The sequence below is a fragment of the Physella acuta genome, unplaced genomic scaffold (genome assembly GCF_028476545.2).
Source record: "Physella acuta isolate Inbredline_101_S28 unplaced genomic scaffold, ASM2847654v3 ptg001152l, whole genome shotgun sequence".
Lineage (NCBI taxonomy): Eukaryota > Metazoa > Mollusca > Gastropoda > Physidae > Physella > Physella acuta.
The window spans coordinates 31,768-56,001 of NW_026732669.1; the positions used below are offsets into that span (position 1 = coordinate 31,768).

General features: G+C 38.8%; 1 protein-coding gene and 1 non-coding gene across 2 annotated transcripts; both read right to left on the reverse strand.

Annotated features, from left to right (window-relative positions):
• Positions 1 to 1,233: 1,233 nt before the first annotated feature.
• LOC131956468 (chitin deacetylase 1-like) lies at positions 1,234 to 12,679 on the reverse strand. Its single transcript, XM_059320919.1, has 10 exons — positions 12,558 to 12,679; positions 12,034 to 12,277; positions 11,347 to 11,473; positions 9,129 to 9,228; positions 8,594 to 8,709; positions 7,712 to 7,929; positions 3,894 to 3,992; positions 3,298 to 3,435; positions 1,664 to 1,866; positions 1,234 to 1,264 (listed from the first exon to the last, which is right to left on the reverse strand). The coding sequence occupies exons 2-10, from the start codon at positions 12,169 to 12,171 to the stop codon at positions 1,234 to 1,236; spliced, it is 1,170 nt and encodes a 389-aa protein (XP_059176902.1). The 5' UTR covers positions 12,172 to 12,277; positions 12,558 to 12,679.
• Positions 2,054 to 2,126, reverse strand: Trnak-uuu (transfer RNA lysine (anticodon UUU)). Its single transcript has one exon. It is a non-coding gene; the product is annotated as a tRNA-Lys (tRNA).
• Positions 12,680 to 24,234: the final 11,555 nt, after the last annotated feature.

The following is a 24,234-nucleotide window of genomic DNA, read 5'->3' on the forward strand; positions in this document are numbered from 1 at the left end:
ATTTCTCATATACATATAAATTATGATTTATAGTAATAGTAATTCTCTTTGAAATATAACTTTTATAAACTGACATAAAAAATATAATATGTTATTGTAGTATAAAAACAAAACACTTAAACTTTTTAACAAATTAGTTTAAATAATTATGATTGCATAATAATTAACTGGATTTCTCTAAACATGTAGTTCTTCGTCGGATCCATTATTTGTCTTCGGTTAAAAAAAAAACAAAAAAAAAAAAAAAAAAAACTGTCTCTTCGGTTAGAGAGCGCAAAATACACTGTAGCCATCAGTCACAGATCTACCAACCTACTATGTCAGGGGTCGGCAACCTGCGGCTCGCGAGCCGCATGCGGCTCCCTTGATGTCAAGATGCGGCTCTTCAGCTCCATGCTAAAAAATCAATAATTATTTTATTTTTTAAACTCTTAAAATACTGTTCTGCAACATTCGGCGATGAACGATATAATTATAAATATAAACAATAAGCACACGCTATTCAATTAGAATATTTATTAATTTCCTATTTTAATGTACTTTCTATTTGATTGTCCATTCCGAATCGAAACATTCAACTTCATGGTAGATATCACAAAGAAACTAAACGAGCCAAATCAGTGTTTCTTCCAGACTTTTTTCTCCGGGGGGGCACTTGAAATCTTCGGGGGGGGGGGGGGGGCAGTAAACTTTCTTCGGGGGGGGGGGGGCGGACACTGTTAAAAGTATATATTTTCTATATAAATTACATAAATTTCATTTCGTTCGGGGGGGGGGGGGGGGTAAAAAATTTTCGGGGGGGCTTAGCCCCCCCCCCCCCCCCCCCCGAAGAGATGCCTGGAAGAAACTCTGAGCTAAATGTAAAGCTGCAAGGAAAGGAAAACCCAGCCTATGCCTTGCTTGAAAAAGTTGATTGTTTCGAAAAAAAAAACTTATTTTGGTTGAAGACACTGAGAGCTCGACGTACGTATAAGCCCAAACTCCCTCAACCCACCATGCGGATGGGGGGGGGGGAGAATCCATTGAATCACCATTTAACTACACATTTGCATTTTTAGGTTTAAAAATAAAAGTGTAATCAGACGTTTTGTATTAGATCTATGTATAAGTAGACCATCTTAAATGAATGAAAAAAGGCTACATGTAAGAAGAAAGTATTACTATTGTAGACTTGTAGATCTATATCAGTCCCCATAAGCCGATGATGATAACTGTAATACTAAAGCGAACATGTTAAGGCAAACTGACGTTGTAAATTACATGTCTGAGGCAAAAAAAAAATTATTTAATGGTTCAACTTTTCGTTGTGATAATGATTGTAAATGATTGTAATTAGTTGAATTATGATACAGACCAACTCTCACACACACATACACACACATTTGTGATAAACTTGTTAATATTTTTTTAAAAAGTTTTGAAAATAAATATTAAAGGGAAAAAAAATTAAATTGAAAAAGAAAGATCAAAATATTCCAGGTAAATTGCGCAGGAAATGCGTTAAAATGAATAATAAAAAATCTTCTAGAATAACAGATACAACAGTTCAAACTTTTGTTTAATTACCGGATAATTGTCTTAACAATTACAGGTAATTATTGTATAAAGTGCAAAAACATAAACCCAACTCAAATATGTAAAAAACAAAATATATTTTTATAACATGTTATAAAAAATTATTCTGTGAACAATGAAGGCAGAGACGAGTGCGAGTGGTAGTAGAGTTGTGTCCCCTCTCAACGTAGATGATTGGCTCTGGTATAGCTCTCTCTTGGGACACAGCCACGGCTCAAAGTTTTGAATCTCGTTCAAACTGGTGGCGTTTTTCATCCAATCAACGAGCTGGGACATGGTCACGAAGTATACCTAGGAAATATAAATAGATAAAACATTTTGGACTTAGGAAACACATTGCCTTTTAACTTGGCTTAATTTATCATTTCGAAGAAAAATATGCCGCACAGGTAAATGTTGAAGTTGTTAATTTTCGAGACTGTGAACAGCGATTATTAGAAACGGGTAAAATATTTTTAAAAAGCGGAAAAAAAGTAAGCGCCCGATAAGGGACTTGAACCCTTGACCCTCAGATTAAAAGTCTGATGCTCTACCGACTGAGCTAACCGGGCTCGTATCAGCGCTGTGCAAGAAGCCTAAACATATAACTATACCTTTAATCTTCTGCTCAGACGATTAAAACTTAGGTACTCGGACACCGCATGATAAACAGGCAAAGAGGAATGGACTTATTCGAGACATTTCTTGCTATAATTTCGAACAGAAAAGCCCATTTTAAACGATAATTACTAGATCTGCTATAGGTAGCCTAATACAAGTTTGTAGTTGCCTATTTCTAATCTATAATAAATTGAGGGATGTCGATAGCTAATTTGGTAGTATTGCACAAACTTAACTCCCCCCCCCCCCCCCGCACACGGAACAAAAAAAAAGAATACATAGATCTAACATTTGCCATATAAGCAGTGTTTCTTCCAGACTTTTCTCCGGGGGGGGGGGGGGCACTTGATATTTTCGGGGGTGCGGTCAACATTTTTCGGGGGGGGGGGGGGGGCGGACACTAGTAAAAGTGTATGTTTACTATATAAAATCCATTTCGTTCGCCCCCCCCCCCCCCCGGAGAGATGCCTGGAAGAAACTCTGCCTATAAGCATACAGAAAATTGACTTAATGCAGTGTCCACCCCGCTCTCCCCTATAAGTTTTAACTCCCCCCCCCCTCGGAGAAAGAAATCCTGATGGCCGTCCAGTCAAAAGGCTGTCAAGTTAACCAACCTCATGGCCGTCCAACAGTCACTTATATGACCGTCCATTATAAAACACTCCAGTCTACAGCTGGCCGGCTGACCTAGTAGATGGCCGTCCATTTGACCGTCACTTATAAGCAGGCGACCGTTACAAAACACCTCAGTCTACATCTGTCCAACTGTCCTTGTATATGGCCGTCCATTTGACCGTCCAAACGATCAGATATAGGCCTGCTACCGTCCATTATAAAATACTCTAGTCTACAGCTGCCCAACTGTCCCTTATAGATGGCCGTCCATTTGACCGGCCAAACGATCAATTATAGGCCTGCGACCGTCCATTATAAAACACCTCAGTCTACATCTGCCCAACTGTCCTTCTAGAATTTTAGATGGTTATCAATAAAAGTACTGCACGCCTATTTGTCAGAGCATTGGCCTATTGACCGCCTACACCAACTTAGACCGTAACAAAAAGCCGTCCAGCAAACCGTCCATGTGGCCGTCCAGTCGACTGTCCAGCCAGCCATACCTACCTCCGGCATATCCATGATGGAGTAGACAAGTCTGTGGAACGCCGTTCTCTGGAAGTCCGTGTTTAGCCATGTTGCTCTCATGTTCAACACAAACGGCGTGCGGCTTTTGTAGTAGGGGAGGAAGTTGCGCCATAGGAGCTGTGGGTGGGGGTGGTAGAGAGGGGTGGGGATAAATAACAGAGATATCAATGTGTTATGGTTATTGAAGCACGAGCTAAATTGACGCGTAAATGAAGAGCTCAAGGAAGGAATACTGGCGGTCTGTGCGGCAGGTGAAGTAGAGTTCATCTGTTTCTGTGATCTCACCATATCAATGAATAGTGTGGTTAGCACATTTACCCGAACGCCTATACTTTCCCTAACGTGAGTCATGTACCCATAAGAGTTCGGTGGCTTATAAAATAACTTAAATTTAAAAAAAAATAATCAAAAACTAAAATGTTATCACCGACCGCACTATGAAAATATTTGTGTTCTTTTTATCTATCAACCACACATAGGGACACATCATTGCTGCTTTACAATGTAACTAAGATAGGTGTATAGAAAGAACACAGGAAACTATCGAATATATGGTTATGGTGAAAACACCTCACCTGAAAAGCACCTTCTTCTGTGGTAGGTGCGTTGGTGCAAGCATCGATGTATTGGCACTCGAACGTGTCGTTGAGGTCATACAGCATCTGGACAGGAACCTAAAGGTGGGGGGGGGGGGGGGGATGAGATCATTTGGATGCTAAGAATTGTATTTTGTTGGCCCACTGACTAAAACTTTAAAGGGAGGGGCAGAAAGTGGCGCCTGCTTGGGCGTCGAAGTTCTGCGTGTAGATACTGATTGTAGCTTATAGTGTGTATATATATATATTATATATTATATATATATATATATTATATATATATATATATATTATATATATATATAGGCCTGTTGTGATGATAATTCGGCTATAATTAAATTAGGCTTCTCTTTAAAATATATAGACGTATAGCTATAACACCAAGGCGTATTTATAAGCACATTTTTGCCATGTCCCAGCTAAAATATTTAGTCTTATAGTACCAGTGGCGTGCAGACCTATGTAGATGCCCGGGGCAAAAATCACGCGGAAGATGCCCCCCATAAATACTTATGTATATATATATATATATATATATATATATATATATATCATTTATTTAAAAAAATGTACTTACCTTAATTGAGATGAAAACGTTGACTACAGCCAGCTAAATCCAAATGGAATGAATGGTTGGAACTTGGGAGAAGGGGTGGGGGGGGGGGGGAAAGACAATTGCGGGACGGGTCGTGGTGGGGAGGGGGGGGGGCTGTGATGCACTACAAAAGAGTCTCATCCGGTATTGTATTACCACCCGGGACCGCAGGGACAAAAACGCTGTCCGTGTCTGCAATTAGGGCGTCAGATACGCCTTTATTAATGGGATGTTTCTCTCTTGGCCTGTTTAGGAATTCCTATAGTGTAACTAATAATACAGGTGAGAGTGTGCATTGAACTAGAGATGTTTCAGATTTTTCTCTCTAAACCACTTGGTCAAAACGTCAACTCTTTAAAGAGATGGGTGATGCTAGCTAGATACTCTCAAACTATCTTAAATAACCTTGAATATAACAGAAGTGTACCTTGGTTGGCTAAGGGGTCATCCATTTATGACGTCCACACACATTTTTGGGATTTTGGACCCCCCCCCTCTTCCCTGTCCACAAACGTCCACTTTTGACGGACCCCCCCCCCCCCCCCCCCATCCCGTGGACGTCCACACTGACTATAAGTTTTTGCATAATCTTCTTCCACTATTACTCAAGCTACTGCATTAAGTGTGTATATACTCTGAGTGTATATAGTATTACAAATACTGGTACAAATGTGTTTTATTGTCCTTCGTGTCCCACACCTGAACAGGGACAGCGTGCTAACCCCCCCCCTCTCCCGTCTCACAACTGAACTGGGATGACCCCGCCTACCTAGAGAAGTGGTCGCCTGGTATTTGACCTGGGATGCAAATGTGGGGACACTTGTAATTAGATATCTTATTGTATTCCAGGTTAAGCCAGGGCATAGACCCAAGCTGGGTGGTTAAAGGGCCAGAGAGATAGGATAGTTGAACTTTAGCTTCGCTAGGAAATATTTTTCTTTCACACTACCAAAAATAATGTTAGATTTAATGTGTGGACGTCCACATTGGGCCAACCCCCCCCTCCCCCTGTCCACACGCGTCCACAAAAGTCAATTTTTTTCGGACCCCCCCCCCCCCCCCGTGTGGACGTCATAAATGGATGACCCCTCAAGCTGCCAGCTTAAAAAAACATTTCGACATTGGACTGTGTTTAAAAATCCACTATGCTATGTCAGACCCTCCCTGGGCTTGGACGCGTTTTCACAAATTTAACACCCAAGTACGTCTGTCTAGTTCAGGTGGGGGATAATCCACTAACGGCTTCCATAGCCTAAAAACCCACACCGCATCCCCACATTTCATTACATCATTATGGGCTCAATAACTCTATAGATAGCTCTACTATTAACTGAAATAAAACTGGCTCTGCATGTGCTCCCAATTACTTTAAAGAAAGCTCTACTCAGAGTTAAAAACTTTAACACTACTTAAAGCATGCTCCTCCTATTTGTAAAAATCAATATGGGCGCAATTATTCTGAATGATATCATTACAATGTATCGAAAACAATATGTTGATTCGTATTCTTAAGATTGTCGCTAATGTGTATCAAAAACATTATATGGGCATTCTTATTCTTAAGTATGCTTATATAATGCATGAAAAAAAAATATACTAATGGCTGCCAGTGGCTTAGCTACCGTAAAGCTAGAGTAAGCAAGGCATAGGGGCCCAAGGCAAATAGGGGCCATTTTCCTTCTTTTAAAAAGTTAAAACTTTTACATTGGAATTTTGATATTTATTTTATATAAATAATTTTTTAAAAATTAATGAAATCAAGTTTTTTTTCTACTGTAGAAATAATTTAATTTAAAAAAGGCCCCAAGTCCTTTCTTAGTGTACAGGCAGTGGCATTCAGTGTGGGGGAGGGCGGGCGACTAACATTAACATTGTTAATTTTTGCATAGGGGACCGAAAATCCTAGCTATGCCACTGAATGCTGCCCATACAATTTAACAAAAAAAAGTTATTACACTGCAAACGGTCATATATTTCACCAAAGATGCCCCAAAAATTTATAATAATAATATGGGCATAATTACCCTTTGGATGCCCTTAAAATGGATAATAATGAAGAAGTACATTAAAAAATAGCTTTAGAGATGCCCCCAATGTTAACAACGATGATTGGTGTAATTACTGTTGCATGTCCTTCGAGTGTAACACATGAATATAAGCTTAATTACTTTCAAGATGCCCCTACAATATATAAAATGAAGATGGGCATACTTACTGTATGGATGCCTTTAAAATGTATTATAAAGTGAAGTGGGCATATTAGTAAATGCTCATAAAATATATTATAATGAATATACGAATAATTACTTTAAAGATGCCCCTATAGTGTATAAAAATAAATATGATTTAATTACTCGACGGATGTCCTTGAAAATGAGTATAACGAATACGCGCATATTACTTTAAAGATGCCCTTACAGTGCATGGGAATAACTTGGTCACAAGTACTCTAAACGATGCCCCTACACTATACTAAATAAATATGACACACATTTATTAATGGAATATCATTGACTTCCGTAGGACTACCCTTCACTGATGCCCGCTGTTTCTATATAAGTTTTGCCATACGGACAGTGTAATGTTAAAACGGCTGACAGACGATTGAGTGTTACAATTTTTTTGAGTGAGATCGCAAAACATATGGAAAGTTACGATGACACCATGACACGACATATCACAACAGTTTTTAAATTACTTAAAAAAAAAAAAAAAAAAAAAAAAAAAAAAAAAAAAAATTAATTAATTAATTAATTAAATTTTTTTTTTTTACCTCCGCTGGATGCCCCCCAGTGGTGGATGCCCGGGGCCTGGGCCCCGTCCGCCCCCCCCCCCCCCCCTCTGCACGCCACTGTATAGTACAGCTTAAATTGCATACGTTTTCTTTATAGTATAGGCTTAGTCATAAGCATCATAAGGCAGTGGGTGAGATCCGCACGGGGTGACACCACAACACAAAATAGTTTTGAAAACAGGTACCTTTAAGAAATAATTTATTCATCTAAAATAATTAAAAGTAGGAAAAGAGGTGTGACCCGAAACCTAAAAAATGCAAAATTGTTGGAGGGGGGATGAGGTGACACCTTCTGTTACCTAGTTACGCAAGTGGGTATACTCTATCGATGTTGGATATACATTTTTAAAAGTAATTTCTCAAGAAGATTAAAAACTAAAAAACACAATTTCGATTGAATTAGTTCACCTCCCAAATAGAAGAGTGGTTTGACAAGGGGCAATGACCCAGTTTGCACTTGAACGGCCATTTGTACGTCAGGGTGGCCGGCCAAGTGGGCGGGGCTTGCATTGAGTCCCTGGTGATGAGGAGGCTGGAATCGTAATCGTAATTTTCTTCCGCCAACACATCGAACATGTCGTCTCCAGCGGCACTGAAGTAAGGGATTCTGAAGCCTCTGATAGCATCTGGAATTATTGATACGGTAGAGATAAATAACAACGTATGTGTAAGATCAAACAGCAATTAGAGTTTCTTTGTTTACAATTAACTCCAGTGATATATATATTGAACGTCACTTTATGGAGATGGGGGGGGGGGGGGGGGGGGGGAGTTTGTTACGACGTGGGGGAACGGGGAGGAAAGGGAGAATGAAATGGAAGTAATTTTTTTTAAAGTGTGCCGTCACCTATAGATAACCCCTAAAATAGTTACCAATTGGATTGCTCTTGTGTCTCGTAAAACTTCATTAAGTAGCGTCCGATATATATATATATATATATATATATATATATATATATATATATATTATATATATATATATATATATATATATATATATATATATATATATATATATATATATATATATATATATATATATATATATCGGCGATTGATCCCTCTTTCAGACCAACCACAACCTAATTCATCAATACCATAATCTCAACCCGTCCACATTTTTTATCAACCGACAATTAATTCATCCACCTCTTAATCCACCCTCTAATAATCCACACATCGCCTTATCCACACGAAAAAAAAAACCCATTAAAATGTGTTTTTTTTTCTTCTTCAAATATTCTGCAGTTCAAGTAAAACGTATTTTAAAATGTATTTTATATATTTTACATGGAGGAATTTTGGCCTTTTTCACAAAATTTTGTTTCTGGCCTCCTATTTCTTCTCTCAGCTTCTCTTTGGTGATTGTTTTATAGAAATATTCGGTTTGGCCATATCCCGATTTACTGAAAGAAAAAAAAAACGAAAAATATGTGTTTTCGTATATTTACTATATAGGCCTACAACCGAAATAAATCAATACAATAAACATGTTCGGTTAAGTCAGTGTTTGTTAACTTGTGGCTATTTGGGTTATTTTATTTGTCACTTTTTATAAGGCAGACTCGTCCTAGTAACAACCAACCTTTTTTTTTAAAAATAATTTTGAAAACAAAATACAGTTTAGGTAATACAGTTTCGTAACATAATTTGTTACTTTAGCATTGGATGCCGAACCCCCGAGGTAAGACTTGCAAGAAAAAAAAAATTAACAAAGATAATGCAGCAATACAGGTGATGTGCGCTATCGAGTGACCACTATAGTAAGGAGCTGACTGGAGACCTAAGGTGAAGGACCTTCTCAGTAAAGACCTGGTGTACTGACCTGAAGGCGGCCACCTCAGCTCCAGCTAACCACAGCTTCTGGACCTGCGTGTAGTTGGTCCAGGTGTCAGAGACAAACAGGGTCAGTCTGACCGGGCAGCCTGTGGAACATAAGGTGGAAGTTATAACATACAAATGATAAAAGTGTTGTGAGATGTTATACTTACCTCAAGTAAAGAAACTTGATGCTTTTAAAACACTAGGAAAAAATTGCATAGAAAACGTATTAATAACAAGCTTTTTTGTAATGATGCACTAAATAGGGGAAAATAACTGTTTTTCTTTAAAACGAATCTGTTAGTTAGAAATACCCGAACTTTTGCTCAGCCGTTTGATCTATGACGACAGATAGATAGACAGACAGACTGTTGACAGACTGCGGACAGAGGAGACAAGTTAAATAACAGCTTGTAAAAAAACAACTAATTCATGTTTGCATGAGTGTGCTGTAAATGAAAATTTGACCGCTTCGACCTCGTCCACCAATAAAGAATAGACATTTCCAAAGTTTTAGTTTTTCTTTGCTTCTCAAATAATGTCGAAAGCCTTTCTTTGTAAAGAGTTTCCCTTGCGAACCTTTTATTTGAAGAATATATTTTCAGCAATTGGATTGTAATTTTTTTCTCGGACTGATTTGATCTTCATATCTGTCGACAGAAAGTTCTAGGCAAAAAAAACAAATCTGCGAATGATTTTCTATTAGTCAGAAGGACAGATTCAAATTTATTTTTAAAAATAAAACTCAACGCGAATATACACTTTCAAAGTCTTTCCAACAAAGCCTTAGATTGTCTGCCCAATAACGCTACTTTATCCGACGGGTATCACGTGATACAAATAAAAGCTAACAAATGCCTCTAGTGTAATGGAATGTGGTGTGTTGCAGGTTCTGTTAGGCACGGATCACATACAGAGAGACAACCCGTCAACTTCCGGTGTTGCTCATTGGCGTTTGCTTCACGTAACTATTGTACCTGCAGAGGCGTAGCGAGGGGGGGGGGGGGGCGGGGGTACGACATATGTCCCCTGGGCGCCCCCACTTGTTTGAAAAACAAATTGAAAGTTTGAGGGGGGGGGGGGGGTGTGCAAATCAAAAGTTCGAGGGGGGGTGCAAATCGAAAGTTTGAGGGGGGAGGTGCAAATCGAAAGTTTGTCCCCGGGCGCCGGGAAGGGTCGATACGCCTCTGTGTACCTGCTCTCCCTGCGGAGTTTCTTGACGTAACTAATTGCTAGTAGCGTTTGCTTCCAGTGTTTTTTTAAAGGCATCTCTTCGGGGATTTTCCGTCCGGAAAATTTAGTCCGCCCCCCCCCCCTACCAGAGTTTCTTCCAGGCGGAGCTACCCCCCCCCCCCCATGAAAAAAGTCTACCGCCCCCCCGAACGAACTGGAATTTATATAGAAAATATATACTTCTAACAGTGTCCGCTCCCCCCCCCCCGGAAATTTTTATCCGCTCCCCCCCCCCCGAAAATTCCCGGTGCTCCCCCGGAGAAAAAAGTCTGGAAGAAAACATGGCCAATTTGAGGTGTAGGTGAACTTCAGCACCCCCCCCCCCCCCTCTGTCAGTTTCTTTTGCAGTTAAAAATTTGAAACCGAGTCTGTATTTTATATTTGTTAAAAAATTCAGCAATAGCTAGCGATAAAATATAATCGACAGACTGAATCGATCGACTCAAGGTTGAACAGTTTTGATATGTATCAGAGTTCATCATCTTAAAAAACGCTAATCTTAACAGCTTGTGTCTTTTGCCCTAGAGGATAAAGTGTGTTGTGTTTTTATTTAAAATTAATTTTCGCGTTAGAAACTGAAAAAAAAAAATTCTGCATCTAGGGAAAATTAAAACAGCAAGAAGACATAGGATATTTAATTTATGTTAACAACTTACGCCAATTGTGAATCGTGTGATATGTGTACGGTTTCAAAATAATGAATGTCGTAAAAATAACCATCGACTCGTTTTAAAATCGCTATAGAAGATATGTGTGTGTGTGTGTGTGTGTGTGTGTGTGTGTGTGTGTGTGCGTGTGTGTGTGTAGGAAGAATGTTTTTTTTTAGATAAAACCCTACATTGCACATTTGTGCCTATTCAACTAGCAGAATCATATTATATTACGTTGATACTATTTTATCATTGAAAGTTTTAATTAAATCGTTCAACCAACCCCCCTCCCCCCCACCTGCAGCTCCCCCCCCCCCCCCCCCCATCTTATTGACCCACCGTTGGAGTTCTTCCATCCCGTAGTCAGCATCTTGCTGTAGTAGTCAAAATTCCTTTCGTTGACGGCGTCGTTGAAGGTAAGGACGACAATGTGTGGGCGCTGGGTCGCGGGCACCGCCTCGGGGCCCTGGAAGGGTTAAACGTGCAGAATAAAGATTTAACGAGATTAAGGGTTTTAAGGTTTTAAATGTTAATAGGTGTTCTTCACCTTGAGAGTTATGTGGGGGGGGGGGGGGGGTGAGGGCGGGGGCTGGACAATCCAAATATAAATTTTGATGTTATCATTGGTGCAGTACTATAAACGTTGTTCAAGGTGCTACGCTTAAAATTGCCTAAATCATTAATATAAAAATTTATGGGTATATATATATATATACATATATATATATATATATATATATATATATATATATATATATATATATATATATATATATATATATATATATATTCTGACTTTAGAGAAGATGTCTGTCAATGTGAGGGAGTTTAAAAAGAATGACGACAAACTTTTGCATTTTAAAAGTAATGCTAGAAAATAAATTTTAGCCGTTATTTTGCGTTATTAAAAAGCCATTTTTAAAATGTCAATTCTAATCGAAAAATTAGTTTTTAATATACTCAGTGCTGAGCAAGCTCAGTCAATAGTTTAAAAGAGAAATCGATGTCAGTGTGACATTAACCCACCTGTGTGTTGTTAGCACAAAAGCACGCAGGTAACTCACAGTTGACCTCCTGCTCACACGGGCCCCATGTGTTGTCTTGACCCTCACACCATAACCCGGCGACCCACACCAACACGATGATTCTTGATGCGAACTTCATGTCCCATTTAAACCGCCATCGTTTTGAGTGGGGTTTATTTTTGTGTGTTAATGCTTGTTTATCAAGCGAGTAGTTGCAATAGTATCACTAAATAAATCACTCTGTCCTTAAAATATATAAAATATACTTGTACCAAAACAAAAAAAAGCAAATATTTTTAGACTACAAAATTTAAGTAGAATACGCTCACACGCATATATATATATATATATATATATATATATATATATATATATATATATATATATATATATATATATATATATAAATATATATATATATATATATATATATATATATATATATATATATATATATATATATATATATATATATATACACTAAAATATTGTTTGCTTGCATGTGCTATTTATAAATATACTTACTGATATCCTTAATGAGATCTACTAAGGTTTACACATAACGCGTCGCTCTATTCCGGTTATACATCGTTTGTGACCTAACATTAAAACCCAACAGATTAAACACATTGTTTTTTCAGGATGAAAAAAAATGAAACTGCACACACCTACATGAAAAAAAAAAGATCCGTTTTGTTTTCATCCCCTAGGCTGAATAAGAAAGAATTGTATTGTCTGGTGTGGTTGTTCAACCTAGAGAGAGTCACGCTATTTCGTATTACCTGGTGATGAAGTTTACCTGTTGTGTTGGTCAGAAATAGAAAGGTTAAAGGGGCTGTCAGTAGCGTAAAGTAAAGGTGTGGGCCTGATACACACGCTTGGGTGGAGAAAGAAGAGATCCATCAGGTAGTTGTATATAGTAAGCGGCGTCGCGAGGTTGGGGCGTGGTTTGCGGCCCGCACCGGGTGACACCATTTAGAGGGGTGACACCAAGTCAACAAATTGAAAAATGTATAAAAGAAAAATGCTTTTTGCCAGTTTAATTATTGATTTATTAGGGTTAAAAAGTCGAATTGAGTGCAATTAGAAAATAATTTGTTTTTGGTTTGCTTTTGTGATGTGAGGTGATTTGGAGAAATTTTTAAAAATTTATACGAAACCCTGCTTACAAAACCGGGGTTTTAACCATTTGGTCACGGCGCTTCTTCTGAAAATAAAAACCATATTATCGTCTCCTAAATAGACTAGAAAAGTTGGCTCCAAATGGTTGCAAATTTGTGTTGCCAGAAAGCATATTTTTCAACCAAATTTGAATAGACTTTTCATGTCTATTGACATCTTTAAAAAGCCCCAAAATGTCTTTTATCTAAGAATCGCTAGAACGCAGTGATATGTTCAGCGGGGGTCCTCATGTTAATACCTAGCACATATACACTGCAAAAATATGTTATACTATATATATATATATATATATATATATATATATATATATATATATATTATAATATATATATATATATATATATCTAATATATAAAGCTCAATTCTGTATGTAAAAATAAGTTTGTTTGTCGTTGACATACTTCGATGGATTTAAGTGTTTGTGGTTGTGTTTGTGGTTGGTTTTGCGTTTTGATTTGGTTTGTTTTCGTTTGCTTTTTCGTTTGTGTTTTTTTCTTTGGGTTTATGTTTGTGGTTGGTTTTGCGTTTGGATTTGGTTTGTTTTTGTTTGCTTTTTCGTTTTGTTTTTTTCTTTGTGTTCGTATTGGTTTCTTTGTGTTCGTATTGGTGTTTGTGGTTGTGGTTGGGTTTGTTGTTAGGTTTTTGTTTTCGTTTGCTTTTTTTTGTGTGTTTGTATTGGTGTTTGTGGTTGTGGTTGGGTTTGTTGTTAGGTTTTAGTTTTCGTTTGTACTTGTAATTGTGTTAGCGTTATGTTTGCGTTTTGTTGTTTTGGTTGGTTGTGGTTTGGGTGGGCAATGCCGGGTTTATGATGATTACTAAACACACAGGTAATGGTCTTTAACAGAAAGGTTTTTCACAGAAACCAGAGCAGGGCCTGGCCGGGACGGCTAGTATATATATATATATATATATATATATATATATATATATATATATATATATATATATATATATATATATATATATATATATATATACATATATATTAAGCGCTAATGACATGTTCCCAATACGTTTTTTACAACATTAAGCACAATGGGTCATCCATAAATGACGTCACGCTTTTTTTGACGATTTTTACCTCCCCCCCTCCCCTCCGTCACACGTCGTCACAAAAAGCCAGATTCCCCCCCCCCCCCCCTAAAAATGACGCCACACCTCAACCTACAACCCCCCCCCCCCCTCAAAATTGCAGTTGAATTTTTAAAAACATCGATATTTTTCTAAAATCTTGTCTAAACTATTACAGTTATCTAAAACGCGAAATAACGTCTAAAATTCGTTCTCTAACATTGCCTTTTGATAGTGCAAAAGTGTGACGTCGCAACATCTGAACCCCCCCCCCCCCTCCCCCCGACCCCCTCATCACACATCGTCACAAAATTACGGACCCCCCTTCCCCCCTACGAGCGTGACGTCATTTATGGATGACCCCCAACTAGGAAATCTATCTTTTCCCTCTATATTGATTAAGAGAAAAATATAATTTTCATTGCATTTGTTTAGAAGTAAAAACTTAGTTTTTAGATAATTAGACACGTTATTATCTTTTATTATTTCTAGAAAATAGAAAAAAGTTAACTGATCTATAATAAACTAGGCATACTGCCTAGCTTCGCTTAGGTTTTCAAAAACATTTGATAATTTAAATAATAATTATTTGCTGATGGATGAGGCGTGGAGTGCTTAAATCTAAACAGTAATGCTAATTTTAATTTTAGAGAAGATGTATGTTCTTTAACCTTTAACATCCGCTTGCAGAGAAAGTATTCGAGAGTACGCAATTTATAACTAAAATGGAAATAGAACTACAGAGGTTCCATGAACAGTATATCTCATAATTTATATTACATTGACTTTTAAAATTATTTTTTTATTTAATTATGATACGAAGCTTAATTAACAACTTATTTTTTTCTAAAACAAATGCTATACTTTGTCGTTTTCTGTTTCCGTTTAAAATAGTATACAATTATTTGAAAAATAATTATTTAAAAAGGTTACCTCCCTTGAAAATTAACCGAATGACGTATGTCTGTGTTTACTTTTTTTTTAAAACAAATAGTTACTATGCTTATATAAGAAAATACGATATATAAACATATTTAACGACTACAATGGCTTTTTCCGACGGGAATAAAGTTTTTTTTATTATCCTCGAGGGTCGGTCTCCGACCTCAAATAATATTAAGGGGATCGATCGGCAATTTATTTATATATATCTCATATAAGGAGAATTTCACTCGCGGTCATCTTTTAGCACTGGTCGAGGGCTTTGAGTCTGACCAACAGTTTTTCCATACGGCCTAGTCATCTATAGAAGTGTATGCAAAACATTAGCATGATGTACAGAGGTTAAGTAACGTAAAAATTGTGTTGAAATCAGTGGCGGAACTAGAAAAAAAGGGGCCACCCCGCAAAAAAATTCTTTAGGCCCCCCCCCCATATAAATGTATAGGCCTATATATGTGTATATATATATATATATACATATACATATACATATACATATACATATACATATACATATACATATACATATACATATACATATACATATACATATACATATACATATACATATACATATACATATACATATACATATACATATACATATACATATACATATACATATACATATACATATACATATACATATACATATACATATACATATACATATACATATACATATACATATACATATACATATACATATACATATACATATACATATACATATACATATACATATACATATACATATACATATACATATACATATACATATACATATACATATACATATACATATACATATACATATACATATACATATACATATACATATACATATACATATACATATACATATACATATACATATACATATACATATACATATACATATACATATACATATACATATACATATACATATACATATACATATACATATACATATACATATACATATACATATACATATACATATACATATACATATACATATACATATACATATACATATACATATACATATACATATACATATACATATACATATACATATACATATACATATACATATACATATACATATACATATACATATACATATACATATACATATACATATACATATACATATACATATACATATACATATACATATACATATACATATACATATACATATACATATACATATACATATACATATACATATACATATACATATACATATACATATACATATACATATACATATACATATACATATATATATATGTGTGTATATTCAAACACATCATACAAACATAGGATACTTATTCATGCTGTCCTGTTCGTGTTATGAGAAATACGTGGTTTTTTTTTTAAAATTAAAACAAATTACAACATCATGTCATGAGTGTAAGTGCATTAGTCTGTTTTGTAAAAATCAGTTTCATATTATCTCTGCCGTAAGACATTTGACCTCATATTGGTCAAAAGAATATAAAACATGAAAATGAAAGCTTTCTGTAAATAATGGTGTCTCGTGTCATGTTTATTTTTATGTTTGTTTGTATTTATTTTATTAATTTTAAATACATTTTCTTTTTATACAGTGTCATTCTTTAGTAAGTAATTTATAAACAATAATAAAGAGAAGTAATTGCTTTTTAATTTGTTTAGTACAAATCTATTAAAAAGAGGCTTATGAGCATCACTATTTGACCATTTAAAAAAGGGAAATAAGTCATGGAAGTGGTTTGAACGTTTGCTTATCTCTGATAAGTTTCATTGTAGGAGAAAGAGGACTCGGCTTTCACAGTGGTTTAAAAACGAAGGAAAAATGAGCGTGGGGTGGTGTCTATAGAATAAAGATAATCCAACCGCAGCTACGGTAATCTTTTTTACAAAACAAACATTAAGTCAAAAATGCAAGAACATTTTTTTTAACTATAGAATTTTTTTTATGGTCGGCCGTGGGCCCCTAAATGGCGTGGGCCCCCCCCCCCCCCCCCCCGCATTGCGGGGTCTGGCGGCACTGTAGTTCCGCCCCTGGTTGAAATTACCCTGTTTTCCCCATAAAATACAAAGATTATATAGGGAAATACGATTGGTCAGTTTTGACCGCTTTACGAAGTTTTCCCAGATATGCCGAGTTTTTTGTGACACCCCAAGGCGTTCTCCTACAACCTCACAAAATTTCAAGGGGGGTCGTCGGAGGAAATTTTTTTTCGTAATAGAGCTCATATAAAGAGAATTTCACTCGCGGTCACTTTTTAGCCCTCGTCGAGGGCTTTGAGTCAAACCGACAGTTTTCCCTAAAGGTCAAGCCATTTACCTAAGAGTATGCAAAAAATTAGCCAGATATACTGAGTTTAAGTACCCTAAAATCCGCGTTGAAATGACCCTCTGTTTTTCCCCATAAAATACAAAGATTATATAGGGAAATACGACTGGTCAGTTTTGACCCCTTTACGAAGTTTTCCCAGATATGCCGAGTTTTTTGTGACACCCCAAGGCGTTCTCCTACAACCTCACAAAATTTCAAGGGGGGTCGTCGGAGGAAATTTTTTTTCGTAATAGAGCTCATATAAAGAGAATTTCACTCGCGGTCACTTTTTAGCCCTCGTCGAGGGCTTTGAGTGTAACCGACAGTTTTCCCTAAAGGTCAAGCTATTGACCTAAGAGCATGCAAAAAATTAGCCAGATATAATGTGCTTAAGTACCCTAAAGTCTGAGTTGAAATGACCCTCTGTTTTTCCCATAAAATACAAAGATTATATAGGGAAATACAACTGGTCAGTTTTGACCGCTTTACGAAGTTTTCCCAGATATGCCGAGTTTTTTGTGACACCCCTAGGTGTTCTTCTACCACCTCACAAAATATCAAGGGGGGTCGTCGGAGGAAATTTTTTTTCGTAATAGAGCTCATATTAAGAGAATTTCACTCGCGGTCACTTTTTAGCCCTCGTCGAGGGCTTTGAGTGTAACCGACAGTTTTCCCTAAAGGTCACGCCATTGACCTAGGAGCATGCAAAAAATTAGCCAGATATAATGAGCTTAAGTACCCTAAAGTCTGAGTTGAAATGACCCTCTGTTTTTCCCATAAAATACAAAGATTATATAGGGAAATACAACTGGTCAGTTTTGACCGCTTTACGAAGTTTTCCCAGATATGCCGAGTTTTTTGTGACACCCCTAGGTGTTCTTCTACCACCTCACAAAATATCAAGGGGGGTCGTCGGAGGAAATTTTTTTTCGTAATAGAGCTCATATAAAGAGAATTTCACTCGCGGTCATTTTTTAGCCCTCGTCGAGGGCTTTGAGTGTAACCGACAGTTTTCCCTAAAGGTCAAGCCATTGACCTAGGAGCATGCAAAAAATTAGCCAGATATAATGAGATTAAGTACCCTAAAGTCTGAGTTGAAATGACCTTCTGTTTTTCCCATAAAATACAAAGATTATATAGGGAAATACAACTGGTCAGTTTTGACCGCTTTACGAAGTTTTCCCAGATATGCCGAGTTTTTTGTGACACCCCTAGGTGTTCTTCTACCACCTCACAAAATATCAAGGGGGGTCGTCGGAGGAAAATTTTTTTCGTAATAGAGCTCATATAAAGAGAATTTCACTCGCGGTCACTTTTTAGCCCTCATCGAGGGCTTTGAGTGTAACCGACAGTTTTCCCTAAAGGTCAAGCCATTGACCTAGGAGCATGCAAAAAATTAGCCAGATATAATGAGCTTAAGTACCCTAAAGTCTGCGTTGAAATGACCCTCTGTTTTTCCCATAAAATACAATGATTATATAGGGAAATACAACTGGTCAGTTTTGACCGCTTTACGAAGTTTTCCCAGATATGCCGAGTTTTTTGTGACACCCCTAGGTGTTCTTCTACCACCTCACAAAATATCAAGGGGGGGTCGTCGGAGGAATTTTTTTTTCGTAATATAGCCCATATAAGGTGCCGGTCAGTCAAGGTCAGTTTTGACCCCCTCTCCGTAGACTTTTCGGCCAACCGTCACCGGCCTTCGTGTTCTATCGCTCTACGGCACCATCGTGCCAAATTTGACGCGCCTGCGGCGCCGGGAAGTGCCCTATCGGGCACTTGACCACTTTGCTTTATATATATAGATATTTTCTTTTGCAAAGGGAAGTAAGTTTTCAAAGAAGATTAATTATTGCACCCTAAATAAACTTTTCTTTGAATATAATTAAAATAGAGTATTTCTAAACTGCTTACGGATATTTTACTATTGTATTTATATATATGTTATCATTAGATTCAATACTATAAACATATTTTTAAAAATACAATATTAAATAGATCGTAAATTAAAACTAAACACTTTAGACTCATTTTACTGTTTTCATTATAACAAAAATATTCATCCTTTACAGACGATTTGTTTCTGCTTCGAAATTTGATCTTCTGTTGGTGTCCGATAAAAAAAAAAAAAAAAAAAAAAACAAAAAAAAAAAAAACAAAAAAAAAAAAAAAAAAAAAAAAAAAAAAAAAAAAAGGTGTCCGATCAAATTGATACAAATGTCAATATAGCAGGGGTCGGCAACCTGCGGCTCGCGAGCCGCATGCGGCTCTTTTGATATCAAGATGCGGCTCTCCAGCTCCTTGAATAAATACTAATAATCTTAATAAAAAAATAAAATATTTGAAATAAAAAAAATGTTAGTGGCTCTTTAAAACCAGGGGAATTTTGAAAATTGTAACTTTTGGCTCTTCCGCTTCAAAAGGTTGCCGACCCCTGCAATATAGGCATACCAAAGTGAATGTTGTAAATGAAATGACCATAACTCTGGAAAGTTCTTGTCAGCGGTCTATGTCCCAGGAGGGGCGACAGGCAAACCTAACATAATCTCACTTTACTTTGAGCAGTGTCGGTACAATGAGGTTTTACCCAATACGTGGTTATTGCTAGTTGAAAACTATCCCCGGCTCTTCCAAAAATATACATACACGAGCTGACCCGCGACGTAGCATACGCTTCTATTTAGTTTAATTCCTATTTTTAGTAACTCATAATTTATGAATTCGACACTACCAATGTTGTGATTGAAAATATTTTGCTTTAAAACACTATCAGTAGCTAGTGAAGGACAATTATCCTCCCCCTAACTTTCCACACTCCCCCCCCCCCCCCCCCCCCCGCCGTGAAAGCAAGCGCCTGACGACAGTTTACAGACGACAATACAAAGAGCATGCTGACCCTGTTATTACCTCCCCTTAATTTCAAATAGTTTCAAAACTAAATTATCTGCCCCTAATAGCCGTCAGTACGATTGTAAACAGCTCACCAGACTGGTGGGGGTGGGGGTGGTAGCGATATGGTCTGTTGAGCTCACGTCTTGGTGGTGTCTCGCATGGTCCCCACGTAGAGAATTATAGATAGGCCTACCCATTTCAACTTTATAAGTTCTGCTCTCTCTACATGTCATATGCAAAGATTACCAGCACCAACAAAGCGGTTGCGCCCTTTGATAAGACATCTAGGGTGATTGCCTGGGAGAGGAGCCACCCGGACTACGGTTCTGTATAAATATATGAGCGGCTCGTGCTGGTAACATGTTCCAGGTGAGCGTGGGGGAGGGAATTCACAAGTGTGTGTGTGTGTGGGGGGGGGGGGGTGTATTGCCTTCGGCGTTACGATGCCTCAGATGTGAGTTTCAATAGCCTTCATAAGACCAACCTCGATCAATCTTCAGTTTGAAAATTCCGTAGAATGACCGTATGGGGTGAGGTGATGAGTAGAATGACCGTATGGGGTGGGGTGATGAGTAGAATGACCGTATGGGGTGGGGTGATGAGTAGAATGACCGTAAGGGGTGGGGTGATGAGTAGAATGACCGTATGGGGTGGGGTGATGAGTAGAATGACCGTATGGGGTGATGAGTAGAATGACCGTATGGGGTGGGGTGATGAGTAGAATGACCGTATGGGGTGGGGTGATGAGTAGAATGACCGTATGGGGTGGGGTGATGAGTAGAATGACAGTATGGGGTGATGAGTAGAATGACCGTATGGGGTGAGGTGATGAGTAGAATGACAGTATGGGGTGATGAGTAGAATGACCGTATGGGGTGAGGTGATGAGTAGAATGACCGTATGGGGTGGGGTGATGAGTAGAATGACAGTATGGGGTGATGAGTAGAATGACCGTATGGGGTGAGGTGATGAATAGAATGACCGTATGGGGTGAGGTGATGAGTAGAATGACCGTATGGGGTGAGGTGATGAGTAGAATGACCGTATGGGGTGAGGTAATGAATAGAATGACCGTATGGGGTGGGGTGATGAGTAGAATTACCGTATGGGGTGGGGTGATGAGTAGAATGACAGTATGGGGTGATGAGTAGAATGACCGTATGGGGTGGGGTGATGAGTAGAATGACCGTATGGGGTGATGAGTAGAATGACCGTATGGGGTGGGGTGATGAGTAGAATGACAGTATGGGGTGATGAGTAGAATGACCGTATGGGGTGGGGTGATGAGTAGAATGACAGTATGGGGTGATGAGTAGAATGACCGTATGGGGTGGGGTGATGAGTAGAATGACCGTATGGGGTGGGGTGATGAGTACAATGACCGTATGGGGTGGGGTGATGAGTAGAATGACAGTATGGGGTGATGAGTAGAATGACCGTATGGGGTGGGGTGATGAGTAGAATGACCGTAAGGGGTGGGGTGATGAGTAGAATGACCGTATGGGGTGGGGTGATGAGTAGAATGACAGTATGGGGTGATGAGTAGAATGACCGTATGGGGTGGGGTGATGAGTAGAATGACCGTATGTGGTGGGGTGATGAGTAGAATTACCGTATGTGGTGGGGTGATGAGTAGAATGACCGTATGGGGTGAGGTGATGAGTAGAATGACCGTATGGGGTGGGGTGATGAGTAGAATGACCGTATGGGGTGGGGTGATGAGTAGAATGACCGTATGGGGTGGGGTGATGAGTAGAATGACCGTATGTGGTGGGGTGATGAGTAGAATGACAGTATGGGGTGATGAGTAGAATGACCGTATGGGGTGAGGTGATGAGTAGAATGACCGTATGGGGTGGGGTGATGAGTAGAATGACCGTATGGGGTGGGGTGATGAGTAGAATGACCGTATGGGGTGGGGTGATGAGTAGAATGACAGTATGGGGTGATGAGTAGAATGACCGTATGGGGTGGGGTGATGAGTAGAATGACAGTATGGGGTGATGAGTAGAATGACCGTATGGGGTGGGGTGATGAGTAGAATGACAGTATGGGGTGATGAGTAGAATGACCGTATGGGGTGGGGTGATGAGTAGAATGACCGTATGGGGTGGGGTGATGAGTAGAATGACCGTATGGGGTGGGGTGATGAGTAGAATGACCGTAAGGGGTGGGGTGATGAGTAGAATGACCGTATGGGGTGGGGTGATGAGTAGAATGACCGTATGGGGTGGGGTGATGAGTAGAATGACCGTAAGGGGTGGGGTGATGAGTAGAATGACCGTATGGGGTGGGGTGATGAGTAGAATGACCGTATGGGGTGATGAGTAGAATGACCGTATGGGGTGGGGTGATGAGTAGAATGACCGTATGGGGTGGGGTGATGAGTAGAATGACCGTATGGGGTGAGGTGATGAGTAGAATGACCGTATGGGGTGGGGTGATGAGTAGAATGACAGTATGGGGTGATGAGTAGAATGACCGTATGGGGTGGGGTGATGAGTAGAATGACCGTATGGGGTGGGGTGATGAGTAGAATGACAGTATGGGGTGATGAGTAGAATGACCGTATGGGGTGAGGTGATGAGTAGAATGACCGTATGGGGTGATGAGTAGAATGACAGTATGTGGTGGGGTGATGAGTAGAATGACCGTATGGGGTGGGGTGATGAGTAGAATGACCGTATGGGGTGGGGTGATGAGTAGAATGACCGTATGGGGTGGGGTGATGAGTAGAATGACCGTATGTGGTGGGGTGATGAGTAGAATGACCGTATGGGGTGGGGTGATGAGTAGAATGACCGTATGGAGTGGGGTGATGAGTAGAATGACCGTATGGGGTGGGGTGATGAGTAGAATGACCGTATGGGGTGATGAGTAGAATGACAGTATGTGGTGGGGTGATGAGTAGAATGACCGTATGTGGTGGGGTGATGAGTAGAATGACCGTATGGGGTGGGGTGATGAGTAGAATGACCGTATGGAGTGGGGTGATGAGTAGAATGACCGTATGGGGTGGGGTGATGAGTAGAATGACCGTATGGGGTGAGGTGATGAGTAGAATGACCGTATGGGGTGGGGTGATGAGTAGAATGACCGTATGGTGTGGGATGATGAGTAGAATGACCGTATGGGGTGGGGTGATGAGTAGAATGACCGTATGTGGTGGGGTGATGAGTAGAATGACCGTATGGGGTGAGGTGATGAGTAGAATGACCGTATGGGGTGGGGTGATGAGTAGAATGACCGTATGGGGTGGGATGATGAGTTGTCAAGCGTTGTCTGTATGAGTTTGTGTATAATGTTTATAAATGAAAACAGGTCAAGAGCAGAGAGGCGAAATGGAAGCGTGCTGGGCCCATAACCCAGAGGACCGTGGATCGAAACCACGCTGTGCTACTGTTTTGTCAACGTATAAAAAAACAACAAAAAAAAACGTATCCGTGTTATTTAAACGTCAAATGTTCTAGTGACATTAGTACATCAAAATAACAAACCAAATAGGTATAACACTGGCTGTCCTCCAGAACCACACCAGCCTTTTGAGACTTGGCTTCATCATGTGACTCCTCCGATACCTCTCCAAGGGACAGCTCTCTGCATATGGCCCCATGTAAGCCCCGCAGCCCTTGTCCTTCCAAACCTTTGTATTGGATGTAAACTAAAATACAGTGGCGTCACTAGGTCGGGTGTTACCTGGTGCGGCACCTCATGGTGTCACCCCCCCCCCCCCCTTTTTTTTGTCTCTGTAAATTTTGCAGTTGGTGTCACACCCCAATAAAAGCTTTAAAGTGTACACAT